Below are 11,925 nucleotides of genomic sequence, written 5' to 3'. Positions count from 1 at the left end.
ACATGAGTGGGTGGATGATGGATGGGTAGATGGGGGGATAAATGAATACGATTTTCAAATACCCCCTCTATGAAGCCAGCGAGGCACAGCAGGCTGTGATTGTTCTGGTCAGTCATTTGTTCGTGTGGTCCAGGTTATTCAGGCCAGTAAGAGCACTTTTGTGTTCACGTCCACAGCAGTGTTGAGAGGGGTCAGCCCTCAGGACTCAAGAGGTCTTGCAGCAGCCTTCCCTGGCTGGCCAGAATCCCCTCCACAACTTTCCCACTGAGTGGCTCCCACTCCTCTTGAACTCTCCTTTATTTGTGGAAGCCCTACCTCGTAAGGTGGCCTAACCTGCCGCAGGGTTTCTGTGTGTGCCTGTGTGCACATGTAGGGGTGCTCTCAGGATGGCCTGGGTGCCCCCCCCTCCACCCTGCAGTTCCCTGGGACCCTAGCACCATGCTTCTAAATCCTGCTGCTGAGAGAACGCATGGTGCAGAAAACAGAACAGACCACCAGGTGGCATCGTGGTTAAGGTGCTGGATTCTCACATAGCCAACTGTGGTTCAAGTCTCAGACCTGGCGGCTTACAAAGCACGCTGGGAACAGGGTTCCGATCTCCTCCTTGACCTTTACTAGTTCTGCGACCTTAGATAAGTCCTCTGCCTTGCAGAGCTTCAGGGCCCATCTCCTAGCCGGTTTAGGCCATTCTGTGAAATGGCCCGTGGGGCAGTGTCTGAGATGTCACAGGCAGTTAGTGTGTGTAGGTGTTGGTTTCTTTGTTCTTTGGGAGGCCACTGAGTGTGCATTTGATTCTCGATTTAAATTGGGGGTGAGGTTCTGAGGGTTTGGGCGTACCCAGGGTCACTGATGTGGTCACTGCAGGCTCCTAGACCTGTGCTTTCTGGCTGTGTCACTGGTAAACCTGGCTTCTAAGAAGCAACAGCAGTAATAGCATCATTATAATGGTGACAACTGTGACAGGCGACACCTACATCATTCTGACTCTGAGCCAGGCATCTTTCCAGGCACTCAACCCATTTCATCCTCAGGATCACCTGTGAGCCAAGTCTTGTTAGTACTTCCATTTCACAATGAGCACATGGAGGCACAAAGAGGTTAAGTGACTTGCTCAAAGTCCCACAGCTGGTGTCTGGTGGGGCCAGGATTCAAACCTCGGGTACCTGATCTGGGGTGTGTGTGTGTGCTCTGAACCTTGCTCTGAGCTGCAGCAGCTGCTGAGCAGAGGGCAGCAGTCCTGGAATGGGCTGGTGCTAGTCAGATTGTTTCTCCAGCCTTGTCTAAGAGCTCCGGATATTGGTCCCCATTTTTTTTTCTCCCCATTTTGTAGTTCTCAAGTTCAGAGCAGGACATTTTCTTAGCCAAGGGAGGAAGCCATGTGGTGTGGAGAGGAAAGGCGGGAGGAGCAGGCGAAATGACGTGTATGAGACGTGCACCATGAAGACAGGGTCAGAGTGTGCAGCCTGGTTAGTGAAGCTCCATCCCAAACACACAGAGCAGCTGAACAGGAAATGAAAAATCCATGGGAAACATTTACAGCAAAATGAGGTGAAAAGGCATCCCCATGAACCCAAAATGCAATTCAGGCCCGCCTGCGTGGCCCAAACAGCAATGTCAACCTCAAAAGGTAAACTGAGGCAAAACACATACTGCAAAAGGAGTTTATTTGGGCATAAGTTTGAGAACTTTCACCGGCATGCAACCCAGATGAACATCTTCAGGTAGACCCAAACTTGCTTACCAAGGTCTTAGAGTCCTCACGTGGGTTTTAAAGGTAAAAGCCACAAGCAGGAGGGGAGAAGAAGAGGGCATGATGCCAGTTGTCTTGGGACAGTGATCCTTGGCTACCAGGACTCGTATCAAGGGGCAGGTCAGTCCAGGGCTGAACAGGTAGTCCCTGGACAGGTGTCCTTGCAGAATCCCTTGTGTCAGGTTATAGTGGTCTTGGTGCAGGGCTGTGGTTCTGACAGAGTTTTCTAAGCAGCAGTTCTCGTCAGTGGGCATGCTAGCATGAGAAAACACCTCCATGCCTCCCCTGCTTAGTCTAGTTAGGGTTTAGCACAAGTCGACACAAATGACCCCACTTTGGTCCTGACAACTTTCACATCAGGTGTCCCTGGAAAGTGAAGGAGGCCAGTTTGGGGAGTGGCAGCTGAAATTGGGAGGCATTTTGCTCCTCACAGTGGCCAGTGCATGGAAGGAGCCCATGTTGGGACTGAGGGGCTGGAGCAGCTTAGCCTTTGGGAACTTTTGAAATGGAGTAATCTCAGCTTTCTTTAAGGGCAAGGCCTCACACAGGAGAGAAGCTGCTGGAAGCCAAATCAAAAACTGAGCAGGAGGGAGACCTTAGAGACATAGAGGACACCAGAAAGCAAGATGCCAGACACAGCAGTGTAGAGTCTGGGAGTTGGGAAAGTGGTTGTGAACTGTGCTCTCTAAAGCCTCAGGGAAATGAATTTTCTGAATGTTCACAGACTAAACCAGCGAATTTCATTCACTGGTTTCAGTAACAAGTGGCACAAAGGAGGAGGCTGGAAGTAACAGCAATATATTGCCTCATGGTTCTGGAGGCTGGAAGTCTGACATTGAGGGGTCGTCAGGGCTGTGCCCCCTCTGCAGCCTGTAGGGAAGTGCTCCTTCCTGTAAGGGAATCCCTTCTCCTGCCATTTGGTGGTTTGCTGGCAGTCTTTGACATCTCTTGACTTGCAGATATATAACCCCACTCTTGGCCTTTGTCATCACATGACATTATCCCTGAGTGTCTCTGTCTACATGGTCATCCTCCTATGATGACCCCAGTCATTCTGGATGGGGCCCACTGACTCCAGTGTGACCTCATCTTAACTCATTACATTGGCAATGACCCAGCTTCCAAATAAGGTCATGTTCCGAGGTGCTGGGGGCGAGCACTTCAACATAATTTTTATTTGGAATTACATGGTCTACTCATAATCCCATACAAAGTGTGCTCCCTGAATTCAGATGTTAAAGTCTTAACCTTCAGTATCCAGGAGTGTAGCTATTTGGAGGCAGGCCCTTTAAAGAGGTAATTAAGGTAATAATGAGATCATATGGGTGGGACCTAATCTAACATATCAGTATCTTTTTTTTTTTTTTTGGAGAGATTTTCACTGTAGGGCGCGTGTGCTCGCCAGACAGACAGAGAGAGACATAGAGACAGAAAGCAAGAAATCACCCCCCAGGGGGGATGGTCACGCTGCAATCCCTTCTCCTCCATTCTCCTCTCGGGATCTTGGGCACGCACGCACACGTGCCCGGCGTGAGTTTTAAGCCACCGGGTCCGGGACACGAACCGCGGTTGACTAAGTGGGAGTCCAGCGACATAGCCATTACGCTAACTGCTGGTTCCTTAACATATCAGTATCTTTACAAGAGAAGAGGATAAAGACACGCACAGAGCAAAGACCACATGAAGGCAGTGAAAAGGTGGCCTTCTGCGAGCCAAGGAAAAGGGCCTCAGAAGAAAGCAAACTGGGGGCAGGAGGCATCAGGTGGCATGGAGGCGCTGGACTCCCATGTGGCTGACTATGGTATGAGTCCCCAGACCTGGCAGCTTGAAACTCACATTGGGTGCATGTGTTGCATGTCCAAAATCCTGAGAGGAGAATGGAGGAGAAGGGATTGCAGCATGGCCATCTCCCCTGGGGGTGATTTCTCATTTTCTGTCTCTCTGTCTCTCTAGCAAATGCATGCCCCTTATAACAAAAGAACTCTCCAAAAAAATAAATAAAAAGAAGACTAAACCAAATCTGTTGACAATTTGATCTTGAACTTGCAGCCTCCAGAACCATGTGAGAATACATTCCTGTTTTTAAGTCTTGTAGTCTATAGTATTTTATTACAACATTCCTGGCAAACTTTTACACAAAGTTATTACAAGAAAAAAAAAAAATAAGAGAATTTAAAAAAAGAATAATATCCCTCTGGATGATGAACATACATCAGAAAGAAATGTTCACAGACTAAAGCAAAACTGCAGCCTTTTTTTTTTTTTTTCAGAACAAAGATGTTAGAAAAATTATCAAAACATGAAAGAAAAATGTGTCCAAATTAGGAAAAAAACATGAGACATAAGTTAATAGACTTAGGAAATAATCAAAAATTTCAGAAGTACTTTCAGAAATCAAGATTTAACAGAAATAAAGACTAAATACAAAAATGAATAAGTGCTTTAAAAATAAAAGTTGAAAAGAACAATTTTAAAAATAAAAAAGTAATAACGGGATTAAATTCTTGAGGGGAAAAAAGGATAAATATTCAAGATGGGCAAAAAAAATTCAACATATAGATAGTAGAAAGCTCTGAAAAAGAAATCCAAAACAAGGAGGAAGAGTATTAAAAATGAAAAATTCAAGAAAACTTTCAATAAATTTAAAAAAATTGAAATTCTATATTGAAAGAATACAACACATACCTGAGAATATCAAGCCAGAGCAGCCAACATCAAGACATACTTTGGTAAAATGATTGGACTTTAAAGAAAAGGTGAAATGGGGCCAGAAGGTGGTAGAGTGGTTAAGGCATTGGACTCCCACATGGTTGACCACGGTTTGAATCCCAAACCTGGTGGCTTGAAACTTACATCATTTGCATGTGCATGAGTTCCCAAAATCTCTGGAGGAGAATGGAAGAGAAGGAACTGTGGCATGGCCATCTCCCCTGGGGGGGGTGATTTCTCACTTTTTGTCTCTGATGAGCACACAAGTCCTATAGAAAAAATCTCTCAAAACAAAACAAGAACAGAAAAGAAAAAAAAAAGGTGAAGAAAATAAATAAATAAAAGTGGAGATGAGGAGTGGGAAAGAATTATGGACTTCTAGATAAAAACAGCAAGTGACTTATAAGGGAAAAAAATTATTATCATTAGACTTTTTGACAACACTTTATACCAGAAGAAGATGAAATAAAATACTTAGGATACTAAGAAAACAAGTCAAGAATTTTATATCCAGCAAAACTAACTTTTGCTTACAAACAGCACAAACTATTATGAACATGCAAACATTAAACATATAGTTAATTGTAGAACTATGACTAAATGACTACTACAAGGGAACTAATACAGTAAGAAATACTACAGAGCTCAGATGATTAGATAGAACACATTTATTTGAAAGCTATGAGTAGGGACCAGCAGTTAGCGTAATGGCTATGTTGCTGGACTCCCACGTAGTCGACCACGGTTCGCGTCCCGGACCTGGCGGCTTAAACTCACGCCGGGCACTTGTGTGTGTGTGCCCAAGATCCCGAGAGGAGCATGGAGGAGAAGGGATTGCAGCGTGGCCATCCCCCCTGGGGGGGTGATTTCTCGCTTTCTGTCTCTCTGTGTCTCTATGTCTGTCTGGCGAGCGCCCGTGCCCTATAGCAAAACCTCTCCAAAAAAAAAAAAAAAGAGAAAACTATGCGTAGACTAGAGCAAATGTATCAAAGAAATTGTTTTCAGTAATTTGTATTTTAGTATTGTTATTCTAAGGCTAAATATGGGATAAATTACATGAATAATTATAAGGTAGTCTGACATTCCCAATGTTCTTGAGAGCCAAGATTCTTTTTTTTAAAAAAAGAGGGTTTTGCCTTAGTGCATATGCATTTGCCAGACAGAGCAACAAAGACAGTGAGAGGGAAAGTGAGAAATCACTCCCTAGGGGGACGACCACTCCACAACCCCTTCTCTTCCATTCTCCTTCAGAGATCTTAGGCATGAACTCATGTGCCCCTGGTGTGATTTTCAAGTCACTGTGTCCAGGACTTGAACTGTGGTCGGCCATGTGGGAGTCCAGCAATATAACCTCTCTAACATCTGCTGGTCCTAAGAACCAGGATTCTGATGTGGGGGAAGAGATTCCTTTGTAATGTAAAAGAGACTAAGTTAAAAGCCACAAGCCACATGGTCCTTGTTTTAAATTGGAAATACTCTTTGTGAACTCATGACGTTTTATTTTAAAAATGTCTATTGAAGAGGTCTAGGGACAGTGGCCAACTCAGTGACACCAAAAATCTCCAGTATCTAGGCTGTGGACTTGAAATACCATTTTCCACTATAAATAAAATAACAAGTCTAGAACTTCTTGGGGAAATGGCAGCTTGTAGGTCTCAGGCAATAAACATAGAAGATTGGACTATCTTATAGTCTTTATTTGTTTGTTTATTTTTTAGGTTTTTGGCATTGGGTATGTGTGCTCACCAGAGAGAGATAAGAGACAGAGGGAGGGAAAGTGACAGAGTTAGGGAAAGTGAGAAATCATCCCCCAGGGGAATAGCCACACCACAACGTCTTCTTTGTTCTGTCAGGATTTGGGGCACACATGTACATACTCCCAGCATGAGTTTCAAGTTTCTGGGTGTGGAACTTGAACTGCAGTTGGCCACGTGGGAGCCCAGTGCCACCATGCCACCTGCTGGCCCACATCCTGTAGTCTTTCTGTCTCAGCAAGAAAGCTATGAAAATTTATGAGGGCCAGGTCAAAAGGACCCAGGAGCTAGTAGCTGTCATTTTCCCTCTGGCCATAGATGGGAAAATTTGAGTTTCAACAAATGTAGTAGTTGTGATGGATCAAACCTCACCATATTGGTTTAAGTCATGAGTTCATACTGATACCTTTTCTCAAAAATGTCATATGGGGAATGATAGCTAGCTCATTATCCTGAAAACAGAAATAAACAAGAAAAGAGTCAAGTGTGGATTTTGCTTTTCTGTGAAAACTGGTGACCGAAGAGCAGTCTCACGTGGGAGGAAGCATCTATTTAAATCGGTATCCCAACTAATAAGTGAGAATGAGAGGCTGGCCCCATAACCAAATGGTTAAGGGAGCTGGGCCCCACATGGCTGGCTGAAATTTGAATCCTGGCCCCAGCATCTTGAAAACACATTGGGTGCGAGTGCATGCATGCCCCAAATTGCAACAGGGTGGAGAAATGAAGGATAAGGGACTGTGGTGTGACTAACTGCCCCCTCCCCTTCTCTGGTGAGCATACATGTTCTCTGGCAATTAAAGCACATACATACGACCTAAAAATAAATTAAAAATAAATGAAGATGGGAAATGATAGAAATACTCTCAGTATTTTGTGATCCGTCATTAATGGGGTCTCAGCCCTGAGCATCTCAGGGAGACAACCAGATACCACGTGGCCCTGTGGAAGCCACATCACCTCTATCATCTTGCTAAAGGGACGGGGCCTCTGTCGGATCAGGCCTCCAGACCCGGCTAGCAGTGCGCGGAAATCAGGACAGAGGCACATGCAGAGCTGCACCAGGAGGGTGCAAAGGCCAGACTGCAGGGAGCCCTGTGGAGCAAATGCTCTGACTCCACTGTGGAAAGAAAGGGGGTGGAGAGGAACCCTGTCGACTAAAAAGGACTTAAAAGACAGGACAAAAACTTGTTCACGAACACATCTAAGATGGCTAGAGAGACACACTTGTGTGATAAAACTATATAGAACTCAAGCAAGGGGTTGCTGTGGGACTCCGGCCTGGGGATTTGGGGGATGGAGGAGGAGTTGATAGCGTGCCTGGCACATATGAGGGCCTGGGTAGTGCCCAAGTTCTAAACCTCGTGGTGATTTTAAAGGTGTTTGTCTCATGGTCATTCACTCAACTATACCTTCCGTTTGTGTAGCTTTTGTCTCAGTTTTATTTGTGGATAAAGAGATTTTGAAACTGCCTGGCACAGTGCCTGAAACATAGACCTATAATCAGCTTATGCTCTTCTCTTTCCTCCCTGTTGCTTGACCACGTAGATTTGACTTCTCGGTACTGGACAGTGAGCTCAGCCCTTTACACATACTCCCTCATTTACTTCCAGCTCGGCACTTGGCACACACTCCCTCATTTATGACTCCTGCTGCCCACCTGGCCAGCTCTGCACCTTGGATACACCCCACCCTTTACTACCCCTGGTGCCCAGGGGCTCCAGGGAGCTGGGACACGTCTCTCTCATTCACTTTGGTGTTGGCGTCCCCAGCAGCTGGCATCCAACAGGCCTCAAGACATAATTGTAGAGCAGGTTCTTGGTGGTGTGTTTTTGGTTGTCGATGCTGACGCTCAGTAGGCAGGCATCAAAGCTGTGCTGATCCATAATGGGAGCAGACAGACACCAGAGGGTGTCTTCAGCATGGACAGGTCCCAGTCCAGTCTGCAGGAAATGCCACATGGCACCCCACAGCGCAGGTAGGCTTGGAGGTCACAGGTTCTTGAAGGAGACAGATGCTCCCCGCCTGGCCACCTGCTGCTCCTTCCTGGACCTCATCCCCCGGGCAGCCGGGTCCCGCTTTTCAGTCAGCCTCGTGTGCTGTGGTTCTCCCCAGGGGGCTCCGCCCAGAAAAGACAGACACCATCCGCTGCTTCAAGTCCTGCCGCCCTAGCGACGTCACCTGTGTGCTGGACCCGGTGCACACCATCTCCCACACCGTCGTCTCGCTGCCCACCTTCCGGGAGTTCACCCGTCCTGAAGGTGAGTGGGCTTGGCGGGACATTGCGGGGCCTCTGTCTGAGCGCTTGGGCTGCAGGAGCCATTTCTGGTAAGATAGGTGTGTTCTGAAACCTCATAGGCACTGCCACATCCCCTCCGTATATCCAGACTTCCCAGCCCCAGTGCTGAGTCTCTTCTCATAGTAACACTCGTTCAGCAAATAGCAATTAAGCCTTGGTCTGGCCAAGCTCTGGGCAGTCAGGGAGGGCTCCCTGAGAGGAAAGGATTTCCACATGGAGGACAGAGTGGTGAATAGGAGGTGAGCCAGTAAAAGGGAAGAAGGGGAGAGGGTGCCGCACCCAACAGGGCACAGCTGGGGAGGTCTGGAGGTCGGTGGGCAGGGTGGGCATTTGAGAAACCAAGCCAAGTCCGGCTGGCTGGAATGGAGGGGCGTGGCAGGAGATGGACTGGTGGGATATGCAAAAGCCTAGACTTGGAACTGTCTTAACCCAAGGGGAACCTGTTGAGAGGTTATAATGGAAAAGATTTGCATGCAGAAGCGTCATCCTGCAGACTCAGGGGAAAGATGGGCTGGGGGGGGAGCTGGTAAGGCTGGACAGAGGGAGCCCGGGAGGGACGCGGTCAGTGTTCCCATGCCCTGCACTGCCGGCAGCTCTGGGCCTGCTGTGCAGCCCTGTCCAGACAGCCTATCCCCAAGGCATCTGTGCACGCACTGCTTTGCCTGCCCTGCTTCTGGTCGTGCAGTGTGTACCTGGGCTGGTGCGGCCTCCTGCTACCCGCCCTCGGTGGGGTCTCTGTCCCAGCCTCAGGAGGGGCTCAGCATCACTAGTTCCTGCAGCAGACGCTGACCGAGCCTCAGGCTCTGGGCCAGGCTCTGGAGACGCGGTGGCAGATGAATCCCCTGACCTGCTCAGGGAAGACACTGCTGAGCTGACTGTACAGGGTGGCCCTGGCCACCAGGGAGGGGAGGGCAGGAGTGACGCCCAGTGTCAGCTGCCTGCAGGGGTAGCCTCAGTGCCTGCTTGTTCCCCCAGGAGAGGGGAGGCACAGGAGCCTCCTGGGCACAGCCCAGCCGAGAACATCACGGACGGGTTTGCCTTGGGCAAAGCGGTGGATTTCACCACCACATACAGATCCACCCCCCAGCTCCCTAATGGCCGGTCATGTGGCCTCTGGGCAACGCTGATCTGAGAGTCAGTCACCCGCAGACCGGGTGTGGGTAAACACCTGCCGGCACCTGGGCCCTGGAGACCCAGACCCTGACCTTTAGTGTTGAAAGGACCCTCTGTGTCACCAGCTGGCTGTTCCTTCCCTTCACAAGTGAGGAAACTGAGGCCCAAGGGAGGACCCCTGCCCCACAATCACTGAGAGCTGGGTGGGCCAGGCCTCGTGGCTCCTGGACCAGGCTGCTTGCCCTGCCTCACTGCTACGTGTTCTGGGAGGTGGACACGGCCATCGGCCTGCCCAGCCCACCCAGGCGAGCCACTGGTCTGACCCTGGTCCCTGTGAGTGGGACAAGCAGCTCCCTTGTGGCCCCCTGCCCCCTGTACCTTTGCGTCTTCTCCACCTCCCTTCCCTTTCCCCTTCCTCGGATTCGTGGATATTCATTACCGATTATTTTCAGTGCTGACCCCTGGGAAGACTCAGTCAGCAGACTGTGGTGTCTCCTGAGGAGACAGGGCTGGGATGGAGGGACCCTCAGGACTCTCCCATCTCCTGCACCCCTGGGCCGTGGCTTTGGTGCTGCTGTGAATGGCCCCTCACCTGGGCCCTGCTCCACGAGGTGGGTCCGTGTGTGGGTCAGCCCTCCTCTGTGTCCCACTGCAGAGATCATCTTCCTCCGGGCCGTCACACCGCTGTACTCTGCCAGCCAGGCCGACATCATCTTCGACATCACAGAAGGGAACCTGAGGGACTCCTTCGACATCATCAAGCGCTACATGGACGGCATGACTGTGGGTGAGTGGCCGGGGACATCTGGGCTGTCCAGCCACTGCCGTTCCTCCGTGCCCAAGGCCAGCCTTCGCCTTGGTGCCAAGGGATGGAAAACCTGTCAGGACCTGCCCACTCCCACGTCAATCCCACCTGTCCTTCGGGCCCAGCTCTGAAGCCCTCAGAGCCCCCATTGTTCTCAGCTGAGGAGCAGCCTGGAGTGGTGGGCCCTGTCCAGGGTCCAACCCTGGCTGTGCCACTGGCTTTCTGGGGGACCCCTCTGGGCCTCAGTCCTCCCACCTGTAAAACGGGTGGCTTAAATACATCTCTGCCTCTCAAAACCGTGACCGTCTCGCAATATCCCACAAGTCAGTGCCTGCTGTCCCAGGACTCTGCTCAGTCCCTCAGTTGGTGACACCATGTGCAACAGGAGGAATGCAAACTGGGAACCCGAGCCTGGAGCCTGGCCTTGGCCTCCGAGCCAACAGCATGTCAGTTGGTGAGAGGCCGAGGCCTGGGCACAGCTCGCCCGCCACTTCCTCCCTGGAGGTGCCGTGTCCTGGCACAGGGAGGGGTTGGGGCAGAGGACGGTGGAGGGCACTTCTGTGGAGGGGCCACCCGAGGGCGTATGGGGGTACAGAGAAAGGGGGGCCTGGCAGAGGGAACGGCCAGGGCCAGCGCCCGAGGAGAGATGTTGGCAACTGGGGAGTGTGGCTCCCGCGGCTCAGGGAGAGGCCTCTGGAGGCCCGAGCTGCCATGGGCCAAGGAAGCGGTTTATCGCCGGGGCAGGACCCCTGGCTGGGGACCCACTCCAGCTGGCCGGTTTCCTTGGGCCGTTCCCAGTACCGCCCCCGCGTGGTCACGGGGTAAGGAGTGTCAGTTCACGAGACAGAATGGTTACATTGGCTGCTCTCTACTGAGGTCTGTGCTCTGAACACTTGCAAAGCGGCCCAGTCCGTGCCCTCCCCTGGCCCGTTTCCCATGGCGAGTCAGGAGAGGAGTGGGCTTAGCTTCGAGGGCTTTTGTAACTGACACATGGTAATTACACAGATGGAGGTGTCACCATGTGCTACTGAGACTCTGGTAACCAGTCGAGGGGATTAGCATAGCCGTCCCTCCCGGTTCTGAGGTCCAGGCCAGAACCTGCGTCCTCACAGCTAGTGCAGAGCCGCGCGCGTCGGACTCGGTGTCCAGGAGGTGGCGCTGTTGGGTATACTCTGTGTAATGACCTGTCCGGGTAATTAGCATAACCATCCCCTCCAAGTCCCAAAGTCCTGTCCAGACCGGCGCCCGGAGTGGAGCGTGTCTGCACTTGGCCTCCAGCAGGTGGCGCTGTTGGATCTTAGAACTCGTGTCCTGGCAGCCTCTGCCACGCATGGTTGTTGAACTGGCAGCTGGAGAAAGGGGATCGTTATTCTCAGTTGCCAAAGAGCCATTTATAGCGACTTTACAAGCTCTTAAATGGGTTTGCATGTTGTAAACACGACTGAGTCATTGGGGGCTCCCCCACCCCCGGCCTCCTCCGCTATCTGGCAGCAGG

At 50.5% G+C, this 11,925-nt stretch overlaps 1 protein-coding gene across 1 annotated transcript in view; it reads left to right on the top strand.

Annotated features, from left to right (window-relative positions):
- FBLN1 (fibulin 1) overlaps positions 1–11,925 on the top strand; it is a gene marked incomplete at its 5' end in the record, with an annotated part of 96,013 nt that overhangs the window by 60,026 nt on the left and 24,062 nt on the right. The window contains 2 exons of the mRNA XM_006164658.3: positions 8,329–8,474; positions 10,281–10,412. Coding sequence (XP_006164720.1) covers positions 8,329–8,474; positions 10,281–10,412 — 278 coding nt within the window. The remainder of the gene's footprint in view (positions 1–8,328; positions 8,475–10,280; positions 10,413–11,925) is intronic.

The sequence above is a fragment of the Tupaia chinensis genome, unplaced genomic scaffold (assembly GCF_000334495.1).
Source record: "Tupaia chinensis unplaced genomic scaffold, TupChi_1.0 Scaffold143651_1, whole genome shotgun sequence".
NCBI lineage: Eukaryota > Metazoa > Chordata > Mammalia > Scandentia > Tupaiidae > Tupaia > Tupaia belangeri.
This window is presented reverse-complemented; position numbering and strand designations above follow the sequence as displayed.